The sequence below is a fragment of the Trichomycterus rosablanca genome, chromosome 5 (assembly GCF_030014385.1).
Source record: "Trichomycterus rosablanca isolate fTriRos1 chromosome 5, fTriRos1.hap1, whole genome shotgun sequence".
Classification (NCBI taxonomy): Eukaryota; Metazoa; Chordata; class Actinopteri; order Siluriformes; family Trichomycteridae; genus Trichomycterus; species Trichomycterus rosablanca.
This window is the reverse complement of record NC_085992.1, coordinates 9,764,885-9,792,225: the sequence shown is the minus strand read 5'-3', so window position 1 is coordinate 9,792,225 and position 27,341 is coordinate 9,764,885. Positions and strand designations below refer to the sequence as shown.

The 27,341-nt window shown below is 38.4% G+C and overlaps 1 protein-coding gene across 1 annotated transcript; it reads left to right on the top strand.

Annotated features, from left to right (window-relative positions):
• Positions 1-25,798, top strand: dtx4b (deltex 4, E3 ubiquitin ligase b). The gene is made up of 9 exons (XM_062994841.1): positions 1-244; positions 429-643; positions 11,191-12,256; positions 17,886-17,947; positions 19,382-19,543; positions 22,986-23,047; positions 23,820-24,140; positions 24,250-24,339; positions 25,354-25,798. Coding segments are annotated over exons 1-9 (2,208 nt in total). The 5' UTR covers positions 1-242; the 3' UTR covers positions 25,582-25,798.
• Positions 25,799-27,341: the final 1,543 nt, after the last annotated feature.

Here is a 27,341-nt window from a genome sequence, read left to right as displayed (position 1 = left end):
TCAGTGTACATGCATTGTGCTTACTACAGAGCCGAGGGACTGTGTGACGGACCGGTCGGCTATAATGGACATAAGGAAAGCGAAAATCGGCTCAAATGTGGATATACACAAATGATTCGGATTAATGCGTGTTTGTCTGGCTTATTACTGACCTTTTAAAGGAGCTACCGCCATGAAAATGGGACGGGGATGTCTGATCAGATCCTTATCTTTCTTACCTTAGTCTGCTGTGAACTTACTCAATGTAAGTGAACCTGAACCGATGTATATAATGTATATGTAAATATCATATATATGTAAACAGGACGAGATTGCAGTGAATGAACTGATACCGCTGATAGACAGTACAGTGCTTGCACTCTCATGCTCCGGTAAATGTGTCTATTTCTCTGGTGTTTTTACCCATTAGCCCGTGTTTTTGTTTTCAGGGACACGATGCTGCTGGCTTCGGCCGTGGTGGTGTGGGAATGGCTGAACGAGCACGGCCGGTGGAGGCCCTACAGCCCAGCCGTTTCTCATCACATCGAGTCGATGATCCGGAGTGAAGCCCGCGGAGGAAGCATCGTGCTAGGCCAAGCCGACAGCCGCCTCTCGCCCTATATCATCGATCTCCAATCAATGCATCAGTTCAGACAGGACACAGGTGAGGGATTGGTTTCTTAATTCTAAGTGCTTTTTAAAACAGTGAGCAGGGTGGAAAATAAATGTGATATGCACCTAGTACAAACAAAATGACAGAAATCCATTTATTAAAATCTAAGGTCTAATAAGGATTAAGGGGGATAATCTGCCCCAGAGCTACAAACCACATTGGAATGGTCTTATACAAGCCGTGCAATCAAGCATTCTCTAAGAGCTGTTTAATGCATAATGAATAAGATGGTGATAATAATTCCTAAAGGATGAGTGATTGTAGTGAATTCTGGTGTTCGGTAACCAGCTGCTTCACTTCATGATGTATTTTTGTAAGAGTGGGGACTTTGTCCTTTTGGAATATGGCAAAATTTAAAAAAATATTATTTTACCTTAAAGGGCTTTGACTGACATTTGTTGGCTTTTATACACGTGTAAAAAAATGATGTGGTTTGGGCCACAGCCAGGAAATCATGTGTCAAAATTATCTGCATGATCTTGTACAGGATGTAATGTAAACATGGGAGCAAAAACATAATAAAATAAATAAAAATTCAGCAGATACTAAGTCTATTTCTGAAACATTTACTTTCAGGACTTATTAACCAAAACTTCCATGTAAGGTGGGTTAAAGTATTCTGACATTAGAATGAATCACCAGTGCTAATTATTTTGTTTATTTTCCATTAGTGAGGTGATGGCACCATTACTGTTTAAATCTAGCATCTAAGCTTGCAGTTAGGCTATTTTATTGAATTAGTAACACTAATAAACACAATTTAGTTTTGTTATTTTAATGTTTACCATTTGGACTTGACTATTATATTTAATTCATTTCAAATATATGATTTAGTCAGAGGCCTTTCAGTATATTCTCTGCATGTTATCAGTGTTGTCAGGTGTTTTGAAATTAGGTAATATATCTAAATGAGAGCCTACATACTGTGTCCCCCATGTATCAATAAATATGTTTTACTTATTTACAATGGTTAGCTATTATTAACAAATACATATTTAATAGAAGACAGTTCTGGGCAAAAAGGTTATTCTGTCATCTTCTGCTCTCTTCTGTATTAGTGTCACTTATCATATACACTTGTCTTAAGTTTGTACAGAAGAAAACACAATACACTTTAAGTAAGTTGTAAAGTATAATTTAGAATATCAATCCACATTACATTTCAGCACTAAAACTTCTTACAAACAGGGATGTCCTATTTTCATGACATGTTTGGATTCTTAGAGCTGCAGTAATCTGTTTAGTCTAGTGGAATGTCTAGACTAATTTAAACCAATTATCCTAATTATTAATTACATTTTGTTTATGGTAAGTTTAGTAACTAAAGAGACAGTTACTTTAACACGAGGCCAGTTACTGCTGCATATCTTCAATGGTTTGATAATTGTTTAAAAATTGTGTTCACTTATGTTGACCTGGTGTTATTCATTTTTGTTAATTTTGTTTAAAGATCTGCAACAATCAGGTGAAACAAATTTGCAAACAATAGAATGAATAAGAAAAATAACTATGTTTGCATGTCCTAGCCAGTCTCCTGACCAGAATCCCATAAAAATGTATGAGGATTGTGAAATTGTTAGTCTTTTAAGGGGACCCCAGGGCAGACTTGGACAGACCCTTCACCAGTAGGAATGGGCCAAAATTGTACAGTTCCCTGAAAAGGGAAAGAGGTTCTCGAAGCTGTAGCCTTTTTTATTTTTCGGAACAGTACAGATGTTATGAATATGGGGTGTCTTACTTTTTCCTGTGCAGTTTGAAACATTTCTTTGATTATGCTTCCAAATCCATGCATTTTTATTCGTACTTGTAAGTATGTGGATTTGACCTGGATATATAAACTTTAAATATAGTAAGTAAAAAAAACTTGTGATGATCAGCCACCAATTTCTATGGTATATTTTAAGTTTAAAGTGTTGGATACATTTGTACACAGAAGAAATTATATCATTCATGGTAACATAGGTTAAGTCGCCTTTATTGTAGCATTGCAGGTTTAAACATGCAATAAGTTTTGATAGTGTTGTTACCCGTGATGGTAGGTCATCAAGTGTCTATTGTGTTGTAACACTGCGCAGTAGAAGTTCACACCCTTTCCAATAAACTGTGACAGTCGTGACAAGCTGACAGTTGACTGTGTTTTATGGAAAATGCAGTAAACTTGTGTTTGTTTACTTGGTTTATAAAATTCATGTGAAAACAGTGACAAAAAGCTGTTTTATGAGCTTGTTATATTGGAACTAGTCCTAGTAATGCAGCTGTTGGTCTAGATCAGAGGTTTTTAACATGTGGCTTGTAGTTACTGCCTGCCCTGCTATACTTTAGGCCTATTCTTTCTTTGTATAAATAAACACATGTATGACCCATCTGATGAAAGGGTTGAGAACCACTGGTCAATATGATATAAGCATTAAAGCATTTAGAACAACAGAATCATCATAACTCCGATTCATGTTAGCTTTTGTTTTGTCGTGATTTGTGGGAGTTTTACCCTGGGTTGGGATTTGTCGAGGGAGGGACATACAGAGGCACTCGGGCAAAGAAAGGAAACTGGAGCCAGGCTTTGAGAGGGGGTTGGTGGGGGCTTAGAACATTTGCAAGTAAGGGGAGTTTGCAAGGCACCATCACCCACTCTCTTTGTTGAATTGTAAGAACAGATGTGAGTGGAGAGCGTGGGACAGGGTTCTCTGAGCAAAGAAGAGCAGGACAGAATGATTAGCCTTGATGAACCTGCTAATAATGTGATCTTAGTACAACATTGTTTAAAGACATATATCTAGTCATACATAGATGTAACAATCTCTGAACATTTGTTTATTTGTTTATTAGGATTTTAACGTCATGTTTTTACACATTGGTTACATTCATGACAGGAACGGTAGTTACTCATTACACAAGTTTATTCGATTCACAAGGTTATATCAAACACAGTCATGGACAATTTAGTATCTTCAATTCACCTTACTTGCATGTCTTTGGACTGTGGGAGGAAACCGGAGCACCCGGAGTAAACCCACGCAGACACGGGGAGAACATGCAAACTCCACACAGAAAGGACCCGGACCGCCCCACCTGGGGTTCGAACCCAGGACCTTCTTGCTGTGAGGCGACAGTGCTACCCACTAAGCCACCGTGCCACCCTCTGAACATTTGTAACTGAACTGTATTGTGTGTGATTGCTAATTAGAAATTTAACATGAATAACTAAAGTCTGTAAGGTGGCTAAGATTAGTATGTGTAGGAGGTAATAGTCTATTTTGTCTTACACATTATTCTGGTTCATACAAAGGCCATCAGCTATTAAGTCTTTTCAGGAACAGGTAGTTTCTAATAATTGCATCTAATCTCTTAACCAATAGTATTGTTTCTACAAAAAACACAGGGTTCCAGCTCATGGTTTTACCAAATAAAGGGCATTGAAGAGGAATAACAGGTTAACAGTATAAAGGTGTATTTTTTGTAAAACTTTAAAATAGGGAGTTTATGTGTTTGACCACAGTTAAATGCAAAAATATTAAAAAGGGCAAGCTAGCATGTGCACTGGGTGTCTGACCCATATCCTCATGTAGTTTTATAGCTTTAGTTTGATGCTAATAGCTCATGGAGTAGGCTGATCTAATATTTGCATCTCTTTACTTCTTACTTGCTTAGATATTTTAGAAACATTATCTACCAAAAACAAACTGACTGATCATCGACATGGTTTGTGCTGTTAGCCAGTTAACTAACCAGTTAATTTTGTTGTGTACTCCAGATTCCTCTTACCCCCAAAACATTCCAGCAAGTGGGGTTCTCAGGGCTTGGGTTAGATTCTTGCTTTCAGCCACTCTCTGTGTATATTTTTCTTCAGATTCTCTTGTTTCCTCCTAAATACATTCCTTTAGGTGAAGTGGCTACTTCCTTACCCCTAGGTTTAAGTGTGTTTGTCTTTTGCCCTGGGATTGATTGGTGTTTTTAACTGTCAGTGAAATACCAAACACCAGTAAATCCAAATTAATTTAATAATAGTATGCTAGTGCCCTGCTTGTTGTCAGCAAATAGCAAACATTTATAACCTAGTATTGCCATGCTAGCATTGCTATATCTCAGAATCTTATGAAGCAGTCAGTGACACTGGAAACCAGTTCCTCAGACTTACATGTCTCCATGTAAACTAAATAGTCACAAAGCCCTGGGAAAGAATTGGTTAATATCAGTGGTTCCCAAACATTTGTTATAGTTCTTGCACCATGTAATGAATTCCACCATTTTATAATCTTTATATTGTGCATGTATACTGCATTCTGAACATCATTGCTTTGCTCTACAAATCAGACACTGGTGGTCTGGAAATATATATTGTAAGGCATATATTACTCTGGTACACATGTTTTGTTCTTTTAATTTTTTGCTATAAATCACACAGTTTCTGCTGTTTCCCCCCACTGACTCTGTTAAATATTTGTTGTAGGGATTTAGTGTAGAAAGAACATACTGTTCACCTTAAAATCTGTACAAACTGTTGCTAGGCTTTTTACAATTGTAATAAAGTTACCTTTTATGTTTCATTGTGAAATGGTTTCAAAGAACATTTATACAATTGTCAATGCCTAGTAAATAATAAAAGCATGCTGTAGTCAAATGCATGGTAAACTGACACTGAGATTTATCTGATAAACCCCTGGTTAGTGTTTGGTAAATACTGGGTTGGTTTATGTGTAAACAAAAATTAATAAGTAACTAGATAAGAAACTTATCTAGGCAAATGTATTAAAACATTAACACAGTAAAGAGGCATTAAAAGATAACAAAATCAACTGTTTGGATGTTATTTGGACATGCTGACATGCTGTACGTGACATGTAGGTTTACTAGAGGATGTCTAATTGTTTACTGGCCCATTAAACTCAAGCAATGCATTTTAAACTTAACTTCCACAGATTCAGAGTGTGTGGGACTGTTAATGCCCCACTTCACGTTCCAGGATGATAAAGTGTGAAATTGTGCTGTGTGGTAATATGATGTGTAAAAGTTAAATGCATGTATGACACACAGCCTTTTTGTTAATTATACTTGGTATTTGAACATTTTTATAAATGGGCTTATTTTAAAATTATTTAATTTAGTTTGTCATTAAACTAGGTTACAAACTAGGTAGGAGAGTAGTGCTAAAAGATTTGTATACTATTTTTAGGACCCTACTAAATTCATGGGAAAATGTGCTTAATTTCACTGACATTTTACAGATTTTAAAGAAAAGTTCCTCATTTCACGGCAGTCATTAAATAACAGTCATACATTAAATGATAGAATAAATAGAAGCTAAAATACACAGCAGAGCCTACCTTAATACCTGAATGTAAACCTAGAACATCCAGCGAGAGTGCGCGGCACAACTCAAATACCCGAGTCGTGTTTTTAGCTGCTTACGCTTTAACATCCTGGAAATTTTAAATAACCGATTGCTAACTCAATTGCCGTAGGGTTGCTAGGCCCGCCTCGTAGTCCAAATTAACCAGTAAACTTAAGGCACTTGAATGCTTGCATTTGAATTTGCAAATGTTAAATTGCTAAACACAAACCTTAAATTTAGAATTTCACAGCAAATTGCATATTACATGGGAAACGGCTCATTTCACAGTTCACGTGACGTGATTTTCATGGCTCTGAATTAGGTAGGGCTTTTAGTGTTTTAGTGTCCACAGTATGGACATATACTTTTGTCTATCATGTTGTGTATTTGGCATGGTGATGCAACGGGTAGTGTTGTCCTTTTGATACTTTAGTTTGCTCCTCTATCTTAAAACTTTTCCTGCATGTGAACTGGCTACTCGGCTTGCCCAGTGGTTCCACTATAGGTCCTGCTCTGGACCTACTGTATTGTTAACCAGGATGAAGTGTTAACTAAATGTAAATAAATGAATGGTGCATAATACTCATGGACTACTGAATTTTTCTAGTCACTGGTGGCTTCGGAGGTGGACAAACAAATGATAAAGTTTTTTTTTGTTGTGTGGAACTTGTGTGGAACGCAGCTTCACCATTATGTCTTTGTTAATTAAGGCACTATGATGTTTGGGATGCAGCTGAGCCTCTTTTTCTTTAGTGTTATTTTACTGCACATGTACATATGTAAAAAATAAAGAGAATTGATTAAGACAATAGACACACTGAATAAGCTTCTTTCTGTGCAATCCAGGTATATTTATCAGATTTCCTGAAATCCAGTAATGTTTTTATTCAAATTAAGGATATTGTGTGTTGTTTTCATAAACAATAAATGGTCAAATGAATGAAACTTAAACTATTTTACAAATGAATGGACAAAATACGTTTGGAGTCTGTCAAAGCCATCTGTTTTACTGTGCAGTAAGCAAGATCAGTCTGAATAAACATGACAGTTGAAGCAGTTAATGATAGTCTAGATCTTTAGATATTCCCAGTTGATCCAGTCTAGCCGGATCCCAAATAAAAAATAATTAAAAAACAAGCCTCTCTTTTTTTATTATTCATAATAATACCCCCACACACATACTAAAGTTGTAGCTAGGATTGAAAGACGGGCCACTTTCAAGTTGAGAAATGCTGTACAAAGGTACATGGGGGAAGTGTTATGTAGGGATTGACAGAGGGAGGGACAGGGGAATAATTTAGTGAAAGGGACAGAGGAAGAAATCTGAAGGGTTGTAAATTTCTCATGATTGTGCAACAGGCTGTGTAGTGTTTCACAGTCCCTGGGCTCAGCATGGTTTTTAATGAAAGATTGAAGGATTAATCATGCGTGCACGTAGATTCACTCATGCATGACTGAATACACACTTATGCACACAAGCCCGACTTGTGTTCCTTTATTCTAAATGACTGTCATGTGATTGCTTTGTGAAGTGCTTAGAGGGTTTCTGTTAACTGATTGTAGTTATTATGTGATCCAAGTGTGTTTTTCTTAGATCTCTTCAATGTAAATGTCTCAGTCTTTATTAATCCTACAAAATTTTCCATCATCTTTTCTTAGATAAGTCTTTGTTTTTATTTGTTTAGTGTTTCTGCCATATGCACTGTTGTGTGTATATATAAGTTTTAGTAAGAAAATTCAGAACTTTTTTTTTAATTTACATAAATCGCAAAAATGTAGCTGTATTCTGTGATATTTTACAGTGATAAAGAAATTGTTTGGATAAACACACTAGCCCACCAGTGCTGAGATGTCAAGATGTCGAGTCTGAATCTCAGCTCTGCTATCAGCCGGCTAAGTGCCTTTACAATGCCTGAAACAGGGTTCCTCTCCGCTAGGGCACTTACTGCCTCAACTCAACATTTGAGGCGCCTCCGCGAGTGGGGGGCAGCGGCTGACCACAATTACAATTAGGACTCGTCACAGTTATTACATAATGGTCTGATAACAAGGTTCCTGAATTCTGACATTTGTATGCACTGACTAACGTAAGATTCATTATAAGTATTGTTTACTTACATGTTAACTTAATTATCAGGCAAGACCTTTTAAATGTCGCAGGCCTACATACAATAGCTTTTTTCAGTATACAAAATGTATAAAATCTGTTGTAACTAGCTTTCTTATAGAATTTATTTATGTAGCTTTTCTATGTTACTGCTACATTAAGCTATGCTTTAAATAAAGCCTGAAGGCTTGTTGGTGAACGATTTACCATTGATTGTTGGTTATCTGATAAATTAATTTAGCAAAATTTGTGTTTAATCACTGGACTTTTAGTGTAACACCAGGCTTAATCCATGTCATGTTAAATCTGAATGGCACACAGATGTTTCATTTACTTACAAGTTTAAAATCTGTACTAGGCAGTTATTCAAAGTGTATACCGGTACTCTTTTTCTCTCTTCTGTACTGCCTCTTTTAGCATATAATAGTTTAAAAAGCTTTAAAAACTTTTAATTGCACTTCACAAACATTACGACTTAACAATAAAATAAGAAATGGGGTTCACATAGCCATTGAGGTTGGGGGACTGAAGGTCACAGAAGCAAGGCGTTCTTTACAATGGAACAGATGGATGGTCCCTGTACACCTGCTTTAGGGCTTTGTCTAGCCTCAAAGGTCCTGGGATCTTGAACCTAATGTCACACTATCTAAAGTACTATGCCACTGGCCTTCCACACACATTGATACAATCGCATATATACTGATGGATTTTCACTCATTATTACTAAGCATCTATTGATTGGCATGTAAAAGTGGGCACGGCCATCTGTTGATGGGGTTGCATTTAATATGAGACTATAAAAGATACATTTTCAATACACTGTCTTTGGTGTCAGTAAATAAAATCAGCCCAATTTATTGTAGCCATTGTATTTTTGCTGTTAAAAATGTATTTGGTGCTTTAAGGTAAACCCCCATAGTTCTCATAGTACATAGTACATAGTTGACTTTGATGGCTTATTTGGAGCTTATGGGCTGCTATTTGGGTCAAATTTGTTATTAAAGCATTAGTCTCTGGAGCTTAAAAATGAAATGACTGAAAGGATTGTGTTCCAAAATACATCTTAATGTGTTACATAGTGTGTCTGTTAAGTGTGTTACATGATACAACTGTAAAATCTGTTGAGGATTATAAGTCAGAGCAAATATTTTATTCATCCAAAAATCAATCCACATAACATCATAGTTTTGGAGTAAGATCAGCCCTTTAAAAAATGTAAATGCTTTGTTTACCATTTAAGTTACTGCCTGTGAGAGTCTTTTGAAACCCACCTCTTTTTAATTTATATCTAATTACTTGTATGGCTTCTGCTCTCCCCGGTGCCATTGACATTGGAAAGGAGAAGAAAAGGAACAAAACAACCAAGGGAATACTGTCCTATTCATCTGTTAATGAAAGAAAGAAAACAAGATTTTTCCCTTAACACAAAGAACAGTGCAGGACTAGATACAACATGGAAGAAAGAAAGTGATTAAGGTCTAGACTACGAACCAATTAAATGGAACACTTGGAGAAAATTGAATTACATCAAGTGGCTCCCTTAGCTCAAACAGGCTGTTTGTTTTAATTTGTTCTCATTTTAAAACTTTAAAAGCAGTATTTATACGGAATAAAGTGTAAGTCTTTTCAATGTAAAGTCATCTTGCATTCTTTTGTCTGGCCGTCTTGGCCTCCGTGTTACTGCTTGCTAGCATGTATCACAATTCATTGTCGGCACAAAGCAAATGTTGACCTTCTCAGGGCTCTTATCTATTGTTAGTGTGTTCCTCCCATTTTCAGGAATGTTAATGTGTACCTTTCTTTTCTGCCTGGCTTTTGACTACATGTCCACATGCATTTAAAAGCTAGTGTTAGAAAGATGTTTCAGACTGTCAATGAAAAGGTGGAGTAAATGATCTTTGGCTGTACTTTGTTTGAATGAGATGGATTTTTTTTTAAATTATCAGCAATCTGTGCAGTGGTGTATGCTGTAACATTATTAATCTCACTATCTATTCTGTCAGTTGAATAGCAACTAATATAATTTCATTTTCATTGTTTCATTACATTTGGTCTCAGTGTGCCCTTATACAAACATACATGTGTTTGATCTATTGTGTTGGGTTTCTTCATCACTCTGGACAAAACCTCCTGGATTTCTTTTTCTTTTTTTCTCAGCCACTATTCAAATTTATTTATTTTTTTTTATAAATTTTTTTTTTTAATTTAGCACGTCCAATTTCGTCCCATCTATCATCCTCTCATTAGTGCGGATTCCTGCTCCTGATTGGGGCTGACGAGGCCGTTCCACGCCTCCTCCGAAACGTGCACAGCCAATCGACCGTCTTATCACCCACACTTGACGAGTGTAGCGTGGCAGAGTACTGTGCACGGAGGATCACACGCTCCGCCACCCCCCCTCCCGTCTCCATACAGGTGCCACCAACCAGCCAGCAGAGGGCGCAACCGCCCCGTTCCTGAGAGAGCATCCCCTACGGTCTCAAGTCCCGCCCCCCACCCGGACAACAGGCCAATCGTCCATAGCCGCCCAGCCTCGACCGTGAAGGCAGAGCTGGATTCGAAACGACGCTCCTTCGAAATCCAGCTCTGGTTGCATCGCGTGTCTTTTACCGCTGCGCCACCTGAGCGGCCGTCAAACACTTTTTAAAAACACACAAATCTCTATTTAGTAGACCTGTCTGTAACTTTGGCCTTAGGCCACTGGTAATTAAATGCTTTTATATATCCTGGTCAGGATCACTGTGGGTCTGTTTTTCCCCCCTGACAGAATGCCAGTCAATCACAAGGCCTCGACCCACCTCAGAGACATAGCCAATCATGACTGTGTGTAGACAGCCGATTAGCCGATAGCACCTCTGGGGATTCAAACCCTGGATTTTAGCATTAGTGGGCTACTGTAATTTACAGCTGCTCCACCCAAGTGTATTAATTAATTAATAGGTTAACAAATAAGAGGATATAATTAATCGGTTAATAATTAAAAGATTTACATTTTAAATAATGTAATAATTAAGAAATTCAGCAAAATAAGACTTTGATTATTGCAGGTGGTGTATGGTAACGTATACAAAGTAAACTGTTTTTTTTTTTTTTTTTCAACAGGTACTTTAAGGCCGGTACGACGAAGTTTCTATGACCCCACATCAGCACCAGGCCAGGGCTGGCTGTGGGAGTGGGAAAATGATACTGGTTCTTGGACACCGTATGACATGGAGGTTTGCATTGCCCTGCAAGCAGCATTGGATCAGCAGCAGCTCTGGCTAGATTTGGCACCGCTCGGTTTTTGCTACCTCGTGGACTTCCAGAGCATGACTCAGATTAACCAGCAAACACAGAGACGTCGTCGCATTCAGAGACGCTTAGATATGCCTTACCCGTTGGTTTCTGGGGCACTTACAAAAGCCACCCAAGGTGGAGGCAGTGGTCCTGGAGGTGCAGCTGGTGGCGGGAACACAGCTGCAGGTTCAACTGGAGCACTTTTGGGAGTTGGAGTCTCTGGTTCTAGTTCAAATGGAAACGGTGGTGTTATGTATCCCAGTGGAAGTGTTTCAATGTCATCTCTCAACCCTCTCGGACAGCCTTGTGCTTGCCAACAGTGTATGCTTGTCTTAAGTGTTAAAGCAAATGCCATGGCATCGCAAACGCTAGGACGCAGACTTCCCCCTTCAAAAGCACCCAGTCCAAATCCCAACCGAGGGACACTTTCATACGCAGCTACTTCATCATCCATACAGAATTCCTACTCACAAACACTGCCTCATGGACTGTCCTTAAAGCGTTCCCTCTCACAAGAGCGTAAGAATGCTGCTGCCTTTGCTCATTCACTGTCTATGGTCACCTCAAACACTGCCACTCTTTCGCTGTCCTCTAATCGCCCGCCACCTCCACCTATGCCTCCTCCTCCACCTCCACCAGCATCCTGTCAGCAGTCTTCATCTATGTTAAGCTCCACCTCAACAACATCTCCTCCATCAGTGCCAACTGCAACACTTATAACTGTAGGCACAACCACCACGTCATCCACAATGTCTTCAACAACAGCAGTTCCACCCCAGCGTTCTGCAGCCTGTGCCGCTCCTCTTCCCCCTCGCTCAAGTCTTGCTGGACTGAGTCGACCAGCGCTGCAAAGAATTGCCATGGCACAATCACGGGCACTTATTGCCTCTGGGTAAGAAACCTCTTGTATTGCCTTATTGGTTTGCACACTAGTGCTCCTGTTTAAACAAGGAAACACACTGTCAAGAGTCATTCACAAGTTACACGCTGAGTGAGTAATTAACCAGGTCCCTGAGTGGTAAAACACGCTAGCACATTAAAGCTGAGATCTTGAGCTCTCGAGTTTGAATCTCAGCTCTGCTATCAGCCGGGTAGTCGCCTATAGACTCACGATTGGCTGTGGGTCTGTAGGGGGGAGGGACAATGCCTGAAACAGGGATTCTCATCGCTGGTGCAGGCACCTACAAAAGGGCGGCTGATTATGAATCATGGCTCTGTAAGACCACGCCCTTGGCAGGTGAAAAGAAGTGATTAGCTGCAAGTGTCAGAGGGGGCACATGACAGTTCTGGCCCCTTGGTTGGAGATGAAAGTGGTGGCACTGACAAGAAAGAGATAAGTTCCAACTTTCCATGACTAGATTATGGTGCAAAAAGGGAAAAGTAGTCACATGCTAGCTGTTGCTTTAGTTGGCCTTTTTGTTCTAGGCTCAAATATGCAGTAATGTTGACAAATAAGCTATTATTAATTAAGCATTGTCAGTAAAAAGAAACGTTTATTTAACCTTCTGCAGCTAACAATTTAATGTTTGAGCTTAAAAATAGTGCTAGTGTGGATATTGCAAATCAGCACCAGTGAGAAAAGGCTGATATCTGACTCTAGAAGAATTGACTCCACATTCTCCATAACATCACTGATATCTCTGCATTTATTTGTAGACATTGTGTTTGGAGGTATCACTGTAGAGAATATTGGGCTTTGCACATGTACTGTAGATATTTTGTATTTTTAAATACAGGTTGTTATGCCTAAGAAGCATTACAGCCATATCTGCTACATTTGGCCTTTCTAAATTTGGTACCATCCAATCAGTTTGAATGCCTGTTATAAACCTTTGATGTTCTCCTCACTGATGAACAAGAAGAAATAATGTTTTGATAAATGGCTAAATTGTTCTGATTTTGTGTATCCTGGGCAGTATGAGCACTTTTAATACATTACTCTGTGTAATGTCTAAAATATCCCACATGCTTTTCACAAGGCTTGTTCAGCCTTTGATGTGTGTTAGCTTTTGTAATAGTTGCATTGTATCAGTGATTTGTTTGATTTTCTCAGCGAGTGTTTGATGGACCTGAATAACCTGACCAGGTTTATTAACGGTTAATGTTTGTTTGAATGATTTAAGAATGAAGGAAACTGTCACTGATTCTCGAACTGTAAATCACCCCAATCTAACCAAAACCTGTACGCACCACAGATACATTATCTTACATTAACACACACACACACACACACACACACACACCAATCCTCTGTAGATTCAGGTGTGCTGTGAACACTTACCATTTCATTACGAAAGTCTGTATAGCATTGTCATTTTGGTTCTTTCTCTGTCCCAATGTATATAAATCCAAAAATGCTATTAGTTACATTGTAATGTGTTGTAGCAGTATTTTTTAGAGCTTGCCAACACTAGAGGTGCTGTCTGCGTCAAGATTGATCAACATATATTAATTTTTTTCAACAGTTTTTTTTCTGACTTATTAAATCTGTATGATTTATCTTAGTAGTGAGATTGAGATTGGGCATTTGTGATTAAGTTTAAATAGAGGAGGCTAGATTGAATTGCCAGATTTGTTAAAAACCCTGATCGAGGTCATGTCGTTCATGGGGAATTCGATAAGCTGTGTTGCCTGTAAACATGTTGCAAATGCTGCTGCTGTGGTTTTGATCATGTGTTTCTGGTTAGTTCTGAGAACTTATTTCCTGTACTGTTCAGAGGATTTTGGGTGCACTTGGCCTTTATTAACCTGTGTTTATCTGTGTGTTTGCAATTTAAAATTGTTTTTCAGTGCACATGTTGCATATGTGTATTTGGGTATCATGTTTACATTGGTGTGAAGGATTCTTGCATATTTGTATCACATCCCATGCTCAGGATATGTGTATCCGAATGTATTGTGGCGTGGTTGCGTGTGTGCACGCTCATGAAGTGCTGTGTGGGGGAGTGTGTTTCTCACACTTCTAAATCATCCAGCATGTCTCGGTTCAGTGACCATCTGGGGACAGAACTGAGCCCTTGAACAGTGTGAGAGGAGGTTCGAGTGAGTGAGAGAGTTACGTGAGAGAAAAAAATAGAAACACTAAAATGAGAATGCGAGGATAGTCCGTCCACCCGAATTCTCCCTCTTTCTCCACCCTCTTCTTAGGCACGTACCCATCCACACCCCACCCACACCCCTACCAACATTATGTGGTCCTGTGGGGTTTCTATGGTAACCTTTGTTAGCATGGTAAAGCGTAGTAAGTATTAGCAACACAATGCTGCTTCACTGCATGATGCGTTTGTCTGTGTATAGAGACAAAAATGCAGTCGGGATTGTATTGTGCTCTATCTGCCTGTCTTGAGTTTTGATTGAAAGGAGTCTGGGAGGATTTGAGAATAGTACGCGTTTGGGGAGGAGGGGCGGCGCATGAAACAAGTCATACACAGATGCTTTCCTGCTGTGAAATGCTGGAGAACAAAGACAAAGTAAAAACTCAGTAAAGGAATGGGTCGGCAGTAGAACTTGACTGTCTACAAGCTTTGGAAAGGAGAAAAGAATGTCATTAGGCAACGACTCAGACATTAGGTCATTAAACAGAAATTAGGATGTCTTTCATAATCCAAGATGCACAAAAGTATCTCTGCATGTTTGGTGATATGCTGTGCCTTTAAATGTATCTTGTTTCCTATGACTTTTATAGTTTTATAATAGTCATTTCTTTAAAATATTCTCTAAATCATTTCCTCATCTAATTATTTTTGTCTTGTTAAAACGTACCTTGATGTCTATCAGTTCTTTAGCAATATGACTTCTTTATTTCACTGATGACTGCAGGTTTCACAAGAGCTGCAGAAAAAAGTCACATTTAGATGTCTTTCTTTTAAATGATGTGTTTAGTAATTACTACTCGGAAAAACACCACCACATAGAATTTAACCAGTGTGTGTCCAAACATCCAGGGTGTCCAAATACATACAGTGTAACAGATTGTCCCCAGTCTATGCAACAGTAATTAGCCAGTCTGCTTTCTGCATGTTTGGGAAGGAAAAAGGAGTACTTAAAAACATGTGGTTACAAATTATTCATTCATTAATTCATTCATTGTCTGTTTTACCACCGCTTAATTCTTTTCAAGGCTGAAGTGGGTCTGATTCACAGGGTGAAAGGTAGGAAACACCCTGGACACCAGTCCAGCACAGGGCAAACACACGTACACGGTTAGAAACCGGGGGCTCCGGAAGAAACCCGAGCCTCTAAAGTAAACAGGCATGGGGAGAACATGCAAACTCTATACAGAAAGGACCACTCTTACCAAATCGTATCCAGGACATTCTTGCAGTGAGGCGACAGTGCTACCCACTGAGCCACAGTGCCACCCTAATTTTTTTAATTCACTGTCTAAATGTATGACATAGTTTAGGTAAATAGAAATGCAAGTACCCCCCAATTTATTGGTTTATTCAACATGTTATTTTCCTATAATAACTCTGTCCCTCTTTATAGCAGGTAATACAAAGCAAACATGATTTGCCTACAGAAAGAAACACCATTCTTTGGCCATTTGTAAGATTTGTTAACATTCATAAACTCATTGGGAGGGAAAAAGGAACATCAGGTCCAATAAATATACATGTAATCAAGTCAGTCCTAAATTACTTTTGTTCACTTTAACAACTTTAACCTGACTGTACTAACAAAACAAAGTAGAAGAAACTATGGGCCGTAAGTTGTTGCCTTTCTGTTGTTAAGCGGGGCGTGCAAATGCTAGTGGTGATTTTTTTTTTGCATATAAGCTGTTCTGAACTGTTGTTTATAACTTTGAGAAGAATGTGTGTATGTGTATGTGCTAGTAAAGTAAGAATGTGTTTATTCCAGCTGTTCTTGCATGAGCTTGTGATGTGTAGATCTGTTACAGATGTGACACTCCTGTAGTGTGAGGTCATACAGCAGATGGAAACTAATAGATTATGTCTCTCTGAAAAGCAAAAATATGATCACAAGACAGGGCAGATAAATTCTCACATGATTCATTTTACATAATAAGAAAATAGCTGAATTAATACTGTAGTTTCAGAAAGGAAAGAAGGGGTAGAACCAGCATGGGAGATCTGCTGTGGAACTGTACAGGATGCCTGTTTTTGTAATGTATGTCAACATAAAAAATGTAGCTAATTAAGCTTGTAATTGAGAAAGTGGACTTATGAGGGTGTTGGATTTCAGAAGGATTTAGTTGTTGCTTAAGAATATTAAAAGGTTTATTTGAACTCAGTTTTGGACAATAGATTAGGAATAGTCCCTTGTTTATTTAACTGTATACAATAAGTGTAGATCACTTATGATTTTATGGCATATTCACAAATAAATTAATAGGGCGGCACGGTGGCTAAGTGGGTAGCACTGTCGCCTCACAGCAAGAAGGTCCTGGGTTCGATCCCCAGGTGTGGCGGTCCAGGTCCTTTCTGTGTGGAGTTTGCATGTTCTCCCCGTGTCTGCGTGGGTTTCCTCCGGGTGCTCCGGTTTCCTCCCACAGTCCAAAGACATGCAAGTGAGGTGAATTGGAGATACAAAATTGTCCATGACTGTGTTCTGTGTTCCTGTCATGAATGTAACCAAAGAGTGTAAAACAAGACGTTAAAATCCTAATAAACAAAACAAACAAATAAATTAATAAATGCTTGTTTGTAATCTAGTGCTGTTACAATTAAGAGAAAAAATAGCAGTTCACACAAAAATGGGCAGTTTGAAGGTATTTACTGTGTTGCTATAGGAATAATCATCAGTAGAGATTTGGTGTACTCTTAGTAAAGCAAAATTATTAGATTTTTACTGTTATGCTGTTTTGTGTAACAGAAATGAGACAGTTTTTGTTTACCAGAGAAGCATGTATAGCTGTAATAGATTACTAGCTACTGACCCTCTTGATATTTATGTTCCTGTTTCTGTTCCTGTTTTTTTTAATTGAATGAAACTTATAGCCACATTGCCATTAATAGGTCACCATGCGGTTGTCCTTTAAAGATGGACTAATAGTGATAGGTTATCAGCAGAATTTTCAGGCAAAACTTTCTAATTGCAACCAGTGTTCCCAGGATAGAAGTTGTTTGGTGTGCAGCGATAGACAATTGTAACAATTATGCCCCACTATTTGTTTTTAATAATAAGTGTTTGCTGTAAATGCTGTTGGTGGATTATATGGTACATTAGCCAAAATGTAGAGCTTTTCTTCAGCCTGTGTGCTGTGCACTGGTGCAGTGATAAGAAACTTGCAGGGGCAGGAATTTTACATTACTACCTGAGAGAACTAATGAAGAAACATAGTGCAGAGATATAACAACACTGCTGTTTCTATGTTTCAAATGTGCTGTGTTGTAGTTCACACTATCTCACTTCTTAAAAACTGACTTGAACTGACCACAATGTGACAGTTTTGGGAAATAAGGCTGTGAACTGTGTTTTACAGGTCAGATATTTAATTTGATGTATGTCATTTGTACAGAACATTGTTTCTTATATATTAATATTCTTGTTGTTTTTAGTGTACCTACAGTGCCAGTGAAAAACCTTAATGGTTCCAGTCCCATCCATCCAGCTTTAGCAGGTAAGATATGGACACACTTGGTAAATCATGAATGAATGTACAATCTGATAGTCATTTGTTCTAAATTAACCTTTTTTTATTTTACGGTAGGGCTGGGCGATTTTGCAAAAAATAAAAATCTTGATTATTTTAAAATTATTACCTATTGTCGATTACGATTTCGATTTTTTTTGTTCTTGTATAATGCAATTGAAAAAAGACTCAAATTTCTTTTTTTTTTTTGCATTTTAATTTAAAAGACTGCAGAAGTGAAAAATAGTAACAGCACCACCATTTCAAGAGACTCAAACTTTATAACGATATAACAATAATTAAAACAAAATAGAAATCTTAATTAGCTATATTCTTTATAAGAATAGCTCACAAACAACCCTTACTTTAAATATTGTGCAGCAGAACTTCCTTACATTAGGAAAAGTGCAAAACTACAAAAAGTTCTTTACAGGTTTCTTAAAAGGAACACAAGCCTGTGAAGTGAAGTGAGTCTGTATCAGTATCTAGGCTGGGGGGGGGGGGGTTTATCAAGTAATCACTCTGCTCAGCTTTGATTTTGTCCTCTTGTGACTGGGGGGTGGATGGAGGGGGCAAGTTCTGCTTCTAATATAGACTACAATTCCCATGCTCCCACGGACTGTCACGTGACTAGCACATGTCCCCGGTCAGTCAATCCTGATCGCGCTCATCGGCGCCGGAGTTTTGATTCAGTTCGGCGGTGTTTGATTCAATGACTCTTATTTGAACTCTGTTTGTGTGTCTCGTTTTGCCGATTGTATTTGCGCTCCTTATTACTGAATCTAACCGTTACCGTGTATAATCCTTGTTGTCTTCTGTTTACTGTTTTGGTTTTCGCTGGTTTTATACACTGTTTTTGCCCTTTTGATATTAAACTTTACCTGATTTATATTCTGCGAGCGTCTGGTCAGTTTCTGCCTCGTGACATGTTGGTATTTTAATTAAAAGATAAAGTATGTAAACAATCTCGATTGTCACGTTTCTAACATCGGGTAAAAACGTTCATGCTAATTAACCGAATTAATTGTGAAAATCGCCCAGCCCTATTTTACGGTCAGATCTGCTGGCCTATATTAAAATGTTGTTGCAATTGTTGGGGGAACTCTATATATTTATCCATAGGCCATTCCTGCGGGCCAATACAGATCAATAATCAGGAAGTGTGACCTCCCTGTAGCTATTTATAGACTGCCTTTCAGTAATTTATTTGGATTTCTGTGGGCAGTCGTAAAATTTTATTGGATTGATAAAGGTTAATGATATGTGAGTGTGTGATGCTCTGCACTGGACCGATGCCCTGTCGAGGTCATTTTTGCCTTGTGCATTCCGGGTCCTAAATGACCCTAATCAGGATGAAATTGTCTTTTGAATTTGATAAATAAATGAATAAATTATTAATAAGAATATTTATGTGCATTCTAGGGATCACAGGTATTCTGATGAGTGCAGCAGGGCTACCGGTGTGTTTAACTCGTCCTCCTAAATTGGTGCTGCACCCTCCTCCGGTCAGCAAGAGTGATATTAAACCCATTCCTGGCCTTGGACACTGCTGCCGCAAAACCACCAAAAAGCAGGCTCGTAAAGGTAAGGCCTTGCACGCGCACACACACACACCCATACAGTGTATCACAAAAGTGAGTACACCCCTCACATTTCTGCAAATATTTTATTATATCTTTTAATGGGACAACACTATAGACATGAAACATGGATATAACTTAGAGTAGTCAGTGTACAACTTGTATAGCAGTGTAGATTTACTGTCTTCTGAAAATAACTCAACACACAGCCATTAATGTCTAAATGGCTGGCAACATAAGTGAGTACACCCCACAGTGAACATGTCCAAATTGTGCCCAAAGTGTCAATATTTTGTGTGACCACCATTATTGTCCAGCACTGCCTTAACCCTCCTGGGCATGGAATTCACCAGAGCTGCACAGGTTGCTACTGGAATCCTCTTCCACTCCTCCATGATGACATCACGGAGCTGGTGGATGTAAGACACTTTGAACTCCTCCACCTTCCACTTGAGGATGCGCCACAGGTGCTCAATTGGGTTTAGTCCATCACCTTTACCTTCAGCTTCCTCAGCAAGGCAGTTGTCATCTTGGAGGTTGTGTTTGGGGTCGTTATCCTGTTGGAAAACTGCCATAAGGCCCAGTTTTCGAAGGGAGGGGATCATGCTCTGTTTCAGAATGTCACAGTACATGTTGGAATTCATGTTTCCCTCAATGAACCGCAGCTCCCCAGTGCCAGCAACACTCATGCAGCCCAAGACCATGATGCTACCACCACCATGCTTGACTGTAGGCAAGATACAGTTGTCTTGGTACTTCTCACCAGGGCGCCGCCACACATGCTGGACACCATCTGAGCCAAACAAGTTTATCTTGGTCTCGTCAGACCACAGGGCATTCCAGTAATCCATGTTCTTGGACTGCTTGTTTTCAGCAAACTGTTTGCTGGCTTTCTTGTGCATCAGCTTCCTTCTGGGATGACGACCATGCAGACCGAGTTGATGCAGTGTGCGGCGTATGGTCTGAGCACTGACAGGCTGACCTCCCACGTCTTCAACCTCTGCAGCAATGCTGGCAGCACTCATGTGTCTATTTTTTAAAGCCAACCTCTGGATATGACGCCGAACACGTGGACTCAACTTCTTTGGTCGACCCTGGCGAAGCCTGTTCCGAGTGGAACCTGTCCTGGAAAACCGCTGTATGACCTTGGCCACCATGCTGTAGCTCAGTTTCAGGGTGTTAGCAATCTTCTTATAGCCCAGGCCATCTTTGTGGAGAGCAACAATTCTATTTCTCACATCCTCAGAGAGTTCTTTGCCATGAGGTGCCATGTTGAATATCCAGTGGCCAGTATGAGAGAATTGTACCCAAAACACCAAATTTAATAGCCCTTCTCCCCATTTACACCTGGGACCTTGACACATGACACCAGGGAGGGACAACGACACATTTGGGCACAATTTGGACATGTTCACTGTGGGGTGTACTCACTTATGTTGCCAGCTATTTAGACATTAATGGCTGTGTGTTGAGTTATTTTCAGAAGACAGTAAATCTACACTGCTATACAAGCTGTACACTGACTACTCTAAGTTATATCCAAGTTTCATGTCTATAGTGTTGTCCCATGAAAAGATATAATGAAATATTTGCAGAAATGTGAGGGGTGTACTCACTTTTGTGATACACTGTATATACAACCCCTGGCAAAAATTATGGAATCACCACTCTTGGAAGATGTTCTTTCAATTGTTTAATTTTGTAGAAAAAAAAGAAATCACAGACATGCCACAAAACTATCATTTCTCAAACTGCCAACCCTCTGGCATTAAGAAACAATAAAAAAAGAAACAAATATAATAGTTGTGGTCAGTCACAATTGCTTTTTTTTTAGATCAAGTAGAGGAAAAAAGTATGGAATCACTCAAATCTGAGGAAAAAATTATGGAATCATTAGAAAACACTGCACCATTATTACTTTGTTGCACCACCTCTGGCTTTTATAATGGTTTAAACTCTATGAGGCATGGAGTTAACTAATTACAAACAGTATTCTTCATCAATCTGCCTTCAACTGTCTCTTGCTGTTGCCAGATCAGCTTTGCAGGTTGGAACCTTGTCATTGACCATTTTCTTCAATTTCCACCAGAGATTTTCAAATGGATTGAGATCCGGACTATTTGCAGGCCATGCCATTGACATTATATGTTTTCTTGAAGGAAAGTTTTCACGTCCTTTGCCCTATGGCAAGATGCATTATCATCTTGAAAAATGAAGTCATCATCACCAAACATCCTTTCAACTGATGGAATAAGAAAAGCGTCCAAAATTTCAATGTGGACTTTGGCATTTACTGAAGACCATCTCCCCTGTGCCTTTACCCGACATGCAGGCCCATATCATCAACAACTGTGGAAATTAACATGTTTTCTTTAGGCAGTTATCTTCATAAATTTCATTGGACAGACACCAAACAAAAGTTCCAGCATCATCACCTTGCCCAATGCAGATTCGCGATTCATCACTGAAGATCACTTTTATCCAGTCACCCACAGTCCACGATTGCTTTTCTTTAGACTACTTTAACCTTGTTCTTTTCTTTTTAGGTGTTAATGGTGGCTTTTGTTTGGCTTTTCTGTATGTAAATCCCATTTCTTTTAGGTGATTTCTTACTGTTCAGTCACAGACATTGACTCCACTTTCCGGCCACTTGTTTCTCATTTGTTTTGTTGTGCATTTTCTGTTTTCAAGACATATTGCTTTGTTTTCTATCTTGATGCTTTGATGTCTTACTTGGTCTACCAGTATGCTTCCCTTTTACAACCTTCCCATTTTGTTTGTACTTGGTCCAGATTTTAAACACAGCTTACTGGGAACAACCAACGTCTTTTGCGACATTCCACAATGATTTATCTTCTTGAAGGAGTTTTATAATCCTCTCATTTGTTTCAACTGACATATCTTGTGTTGGAACCATGATTCATGACAATCTGCTTTGTGCAACAGCTCTCCGAGGTGTGAGCACTCTTTTTAAACTGAAGAATAATTAGCAAATCTAATCTGCTGCAGATGTTTTGTTTTTAAACTGCAAATTACAGAGTGATTCCATAATTTTTTCCTCAGATTTGAGTGATTCCATATTTTTTTCCTCTACTTGATCTAAAAAAAGCAATTGTGACTGACCACAACTATTATATTTGTTTCTTTTTTTTATTGTTTCTTAATGCCAGAAGGTTGACATTTTGAAAAATGATAGTTTTGTGGCATGTCTGTGATTTATTTTTTTTCTACAAAATTAAACAATTGACAGAACATCTTCCAAGAGTGGTGATTCCATAATTTTTGCCAGGGGTTGTACATACATTTATTACTTACAGATTCCAATCAAGTCATTTACACAAGCTGGTGATGGTACTCACACACACACAACTTGGCCTTATTGATTATCAGGATTATCAAATTCTGTTTTTTAAACTTTACAGACTAATTTTCTTTTTACTTTTTAGGCAAGACCCCTGAAGATGTAGTAAAGAGGTACTTACAAAAAGTCAGGAATCCCCCTGAAGAGGTATGATTGCTCACTCACCCCCTTACTGTGTTTTCTATTGCCCCCTTGCATGTTTTGGCATGAGTTCACTTAGTACTATTGAGATAAACAGCTAATAAACTTTAAAAAAAAATCTAAATGATCTTACTAAGTGTTGCTTAGGCTGCTTTGCATACCCACTGGTGTGATACAGGGTCGTTGATATAATTTCAGTTAGATTGTATCTTCTCATATGGGAGTCTGAGAGGGTGTTTTGATGTAGAATAATAATTCTCTGTGTGGCCAGTTTATAAAGGACAGCAGCCTTGTAAATACACAATTTGTTCATTATGTACAAATATGATCACATCCTTTCAAGTTGATTCTGACTCCTGGTAAACATATGGATAGTGTTTCTCCAGAGCATTCTCTCTTCTGCTTGGAGGTACAAATATGCAGTTCATTAATAGAATGCCCAAAATTAAGTGTGCTCATTTCTTTCAATTTTTTGTTCATTTTTTGCGTAATTTACCCACAGTGGCCACACTGGTACACGTTGCTATGTATTATTTGTGCCAGTTGTTAACTGATGGGAAAACACCACCATATAACCATCACTGACCAGTAATTGTTTGAGTGGTTGAAACTGTAATAGCTGTGGAACTGTATTTCTGCACAGAAATGCACTTACATGGTTGGTCTACCTGATAATATGGCCAGTTGGTGTAGGTATGGGGTTCTGATAAAGCCCACTAATAAGTGGTTAACGTGTCTAAAATACAAACTAAATATTAGTTTCTGTGCTTCTCAATAGGATTGCACTATCTGCATGGAGCCTCTGACGGGCCCCTCTGGCTATAAAGGTCCAGGTGTGGGCGGTGTGTCACGTGCAGAGTCTGTCGGTCGACTGGCACAGTGTGGTCATCAATACCATCTGCAGTGCCTGGTGGCCATGTACAACAATGGCAACAAAGATGGCAGTCTGCAGTGTCCCACGTGCAAGACCATCTACGGTGTGAAGACAGGTAACCAGCCGCCTGGCAAGATGGAGTACCATGTTATTCCACACTCGCTCCCGGGGCACCCTGACTGCAAAACCATCCGCCTCATATATAACATACCACCTGGCATACAGGTAACATTCATTTACGTTTTTTCGGACTTGTGCATAAACAAAAAGCTAGACTTGAAAATAAGCGTAAGTACAAGCAAGACTTCTTCATTAACATCTTTTCTTTTTGAAGGGCCCCGAACACCCAAACCCAGGAAAATCCTTCACAGCAAGAGGATTTCCACGGCACTGCTATCTTCCAGACAGTGAAAAAGGACGCAAGGTATGTCCAATAGCATATATGTCACATTTTATTGCTGATTTACTGCTTTTTTCTTATTATTTGTTTAGAGTAATAATTTTTTTCATTGAACTTCACACATTTTTCTCACATTTAACAGCATTTAGCAGAAACTTCACAGAGACAAAAGTGCCTCCCACAATATTATTTACTCTAGTACAAGTAGAGACTAGTTCAAGAAAACAAACATGCTAAAACCTTGCTAAAGTAAAGTATGATTTTTTTTAAGAAATATAAAAAGTGAGACATTTGTAGGTGCTAGGTTAGTGTCCATTTAAGTATTTAGTAAATAAGTGGGTTTTAGTTGTCTTTCATTTCAGTGCCTGAGTGCTACTACTGAGAACAACTTTCAGCCTTTCTTAAGTCCTGAGAGGTGGATCAAGACAAGCCAGACATTTTAAAGCATAATTTTCCAGCTAGTGACTAAAATCAGCACCTGCCTCTCGTGACTACTCAGTTACTGTAAGGGTCATGGATACTCTGCAGTTTTCTAAAATTTAAAGCAATCAGTAAGCAGTTATGCTCTGTGAAAGCTCATTGTGAAAATTACTGTAAAACAGGGATTCTATTAATAACAACCATTATAATCACATGGGAAAACTTTTAGAAAAGAGCTACAGGGAAACAGAGCAGCAGTAGCCGAAACTAAAGCACAACACAAAACACTGGGCTCTATCCCAAACCACATGGTATTTTTCCATATTTATTTAGTATTAATTCATCCTTATTATGTGCTTTATCCTGACTGGGGTTTTGGTGTGTCAGGAATCTACCTGAAAACGTTCTCCACAAGGCAGGACACGGTGCCAGTCAGTTACAAGGCTTCGCTAACTTACCTGTTTACTCACTTACACCAAGGGAAAATAGGAGTGGTTAATTTTGCTGTACAGTAATTCTACGATTTTAAAAGCTGTGTAGTTTGCACTTGGCAAAATATTATGTAATAAACAAAGATATTTATATTTTAATAATACATTTTGTTCTGCTTTTCTGTAGGTGTTAAGGCTTTTGTTGGTAGCATGGGACAGGAGGCTGATTTTCTCAGTGGGTACATCCAGCACCACAGGCGAGTCAGACACGGTCATCTGGAATGAGATTCACCATAAAACGGAGTTTGGCTCCAATCTCACAGGCCATGGCTACCCTGATTCTGGCTACTTGGACAATGTGCTGGAAGAATTAAAGGCCCAGGGAATCACAGAAGAGGATGGACAGCAGCTATGAGGTGCAGGAGTAATGAGGAGAAGAGTCTAAGGTTCAAACAAAGGCTGGAGCTGTGAGAGCTGGACTTGGATTGGGAGGAGAGGATTGTTATGTTTGAGATGGTTACTGTTTTTGGGAGGGTTGTTTCTGGGGCACAAGCATGTTTGTTAGTGTGTGTGTGTGTGTGTCTGAATTAATGAGCAAATTAGAGAAAATAAAAAGCAGTATTCAAGTGCCATTTTGCTGTAGATTATTTATTTTCATTTTACAAACCACGAAACACTTGATATGACTGTTCAGAAGAACATACTCTTACCAAGATCACAATCAGTAGATTTAAAATTATTTTTGTTCACACTGCCTGAGTGTGACACATTATTTTTTTCCTGACAAAGTGCATGAGTCTGTGTAACCTTTTACCTAAATAATTATTCTTCAGTTAAATTCCAACCCAAGGCTAACATTTGAGCCTGTAATATTCTGATGCTTTTGAAGATCTGGATAAACTGGTATAGGTGTGTTAAACCAGGGCTGAATGTTTACACCTTAAAAAAGATCGTACATTTGCCTGCTTGTTGATCTGAGTGGTTTTGGTTACCACACCTTATAAATGCTATTAATAAATAGGCACTGTAGCTATAGGCTACACCACTAAAACTACAAAAATAAAGATGAAAGGTTGCTTTGATGGAGAGCATATGATTGAAATGTGTAGTGAAAAAAGGAAAAGAACGTATATTGACTGACGGATTACGCTGGAAGGGGAATAGAACTTGATGGTGAGAATAGGCAAAAGAATGAGAAAAAGAAAGACTAAAGAAGGTAGTTTCTAACCTCACAGGTTGATACATTAGTTATATGACCAGCTGCAGCAAAAATAAAAGTGTGTGTTTGAGTGTGTATGCATGCTTGTACCCTTAAATGATTTCTCAAAAACATTTATTATGACCACTTCTTATGATTGTTACAATATCTGCGACATTGGAGCTTAACTTGTTCCGTTGTCGTTATGTTACATCATTCCATGTGTGAGATTTATTTTAAGATTTTTATTGTATTGTTTTTTTCATGTCATGTATAATGTTATATGGGTACGGCTTAGAGCAATGAACTTCCCTTACAGAAAATTGTAAACACCTACGGTGTAGTGTCTGTAGAAAGAGAGAATGCTTTTAGTGTGCATTAAAAAAAAGTTTTTAATGGCGTTTATTTTAATAACATGTCATTCCATCAAGGTTTACATTATTTTTTAGCTCTTAAATCTCAAAATCAAAAGTATAAGTGCCACTCGGGTGTCAGTTATAATTAAAAGGTCCTTGCTTTTCATATTGATTGTGTGAAAGGACAGATTTTGTTTATGGTATGGCATGATTACATTGGAGATATTTAATAATTTAATGTTTATGCAGCAGAAAAATCCTAGTGAAAAAGATTTTATGATTGAAAGTAGAGGAAAATGGCAAGCATCAAAAGTACATTCCTAGAAACAATAATATGAAAAAGCATTTCTTCCTTTCTTTTCTTGCTGTTATAATGCCACTGTTTTAAAAATGATATGTAATTTGTTTGAATTAACTGGTTATTAAAAATAAAGTGTTAAATGATTTATAAAATAAGTTAATTGTAAAGTTAAGAAACAAATTCACAATATTTACTAAAAATTGAAATTTTAAGAATGGAAAAGTGGCAGAAATAAACATGGTTTCCTACACAGTTGTTTCTGTGTTTTAATATTAATTAGTGTGTTGATGTGGCTTTTTTTTTTTTTTTTTTTTTTTTTT

Bases quoted from the DNA above. Each gene is read 5' to 3' on its own strand.
- dtx4b (XM_062994841.1), top strand. The intron at 19,544-22,985 runs GTAAGGCCTTGC...TTTACTTTTTAG, and splicing joins CAAAAAGCAGGCTCGTAAAG to GCAAGACCCCTGAAGATGTA. The intron at 24,340-25,353 runs GTATGTCCAATA...GCTTTTCTGTAG, and splicing joins ACAGTGAAAAAGGACGCAAG to GTGTTAAGGCTTTTGTTGGT.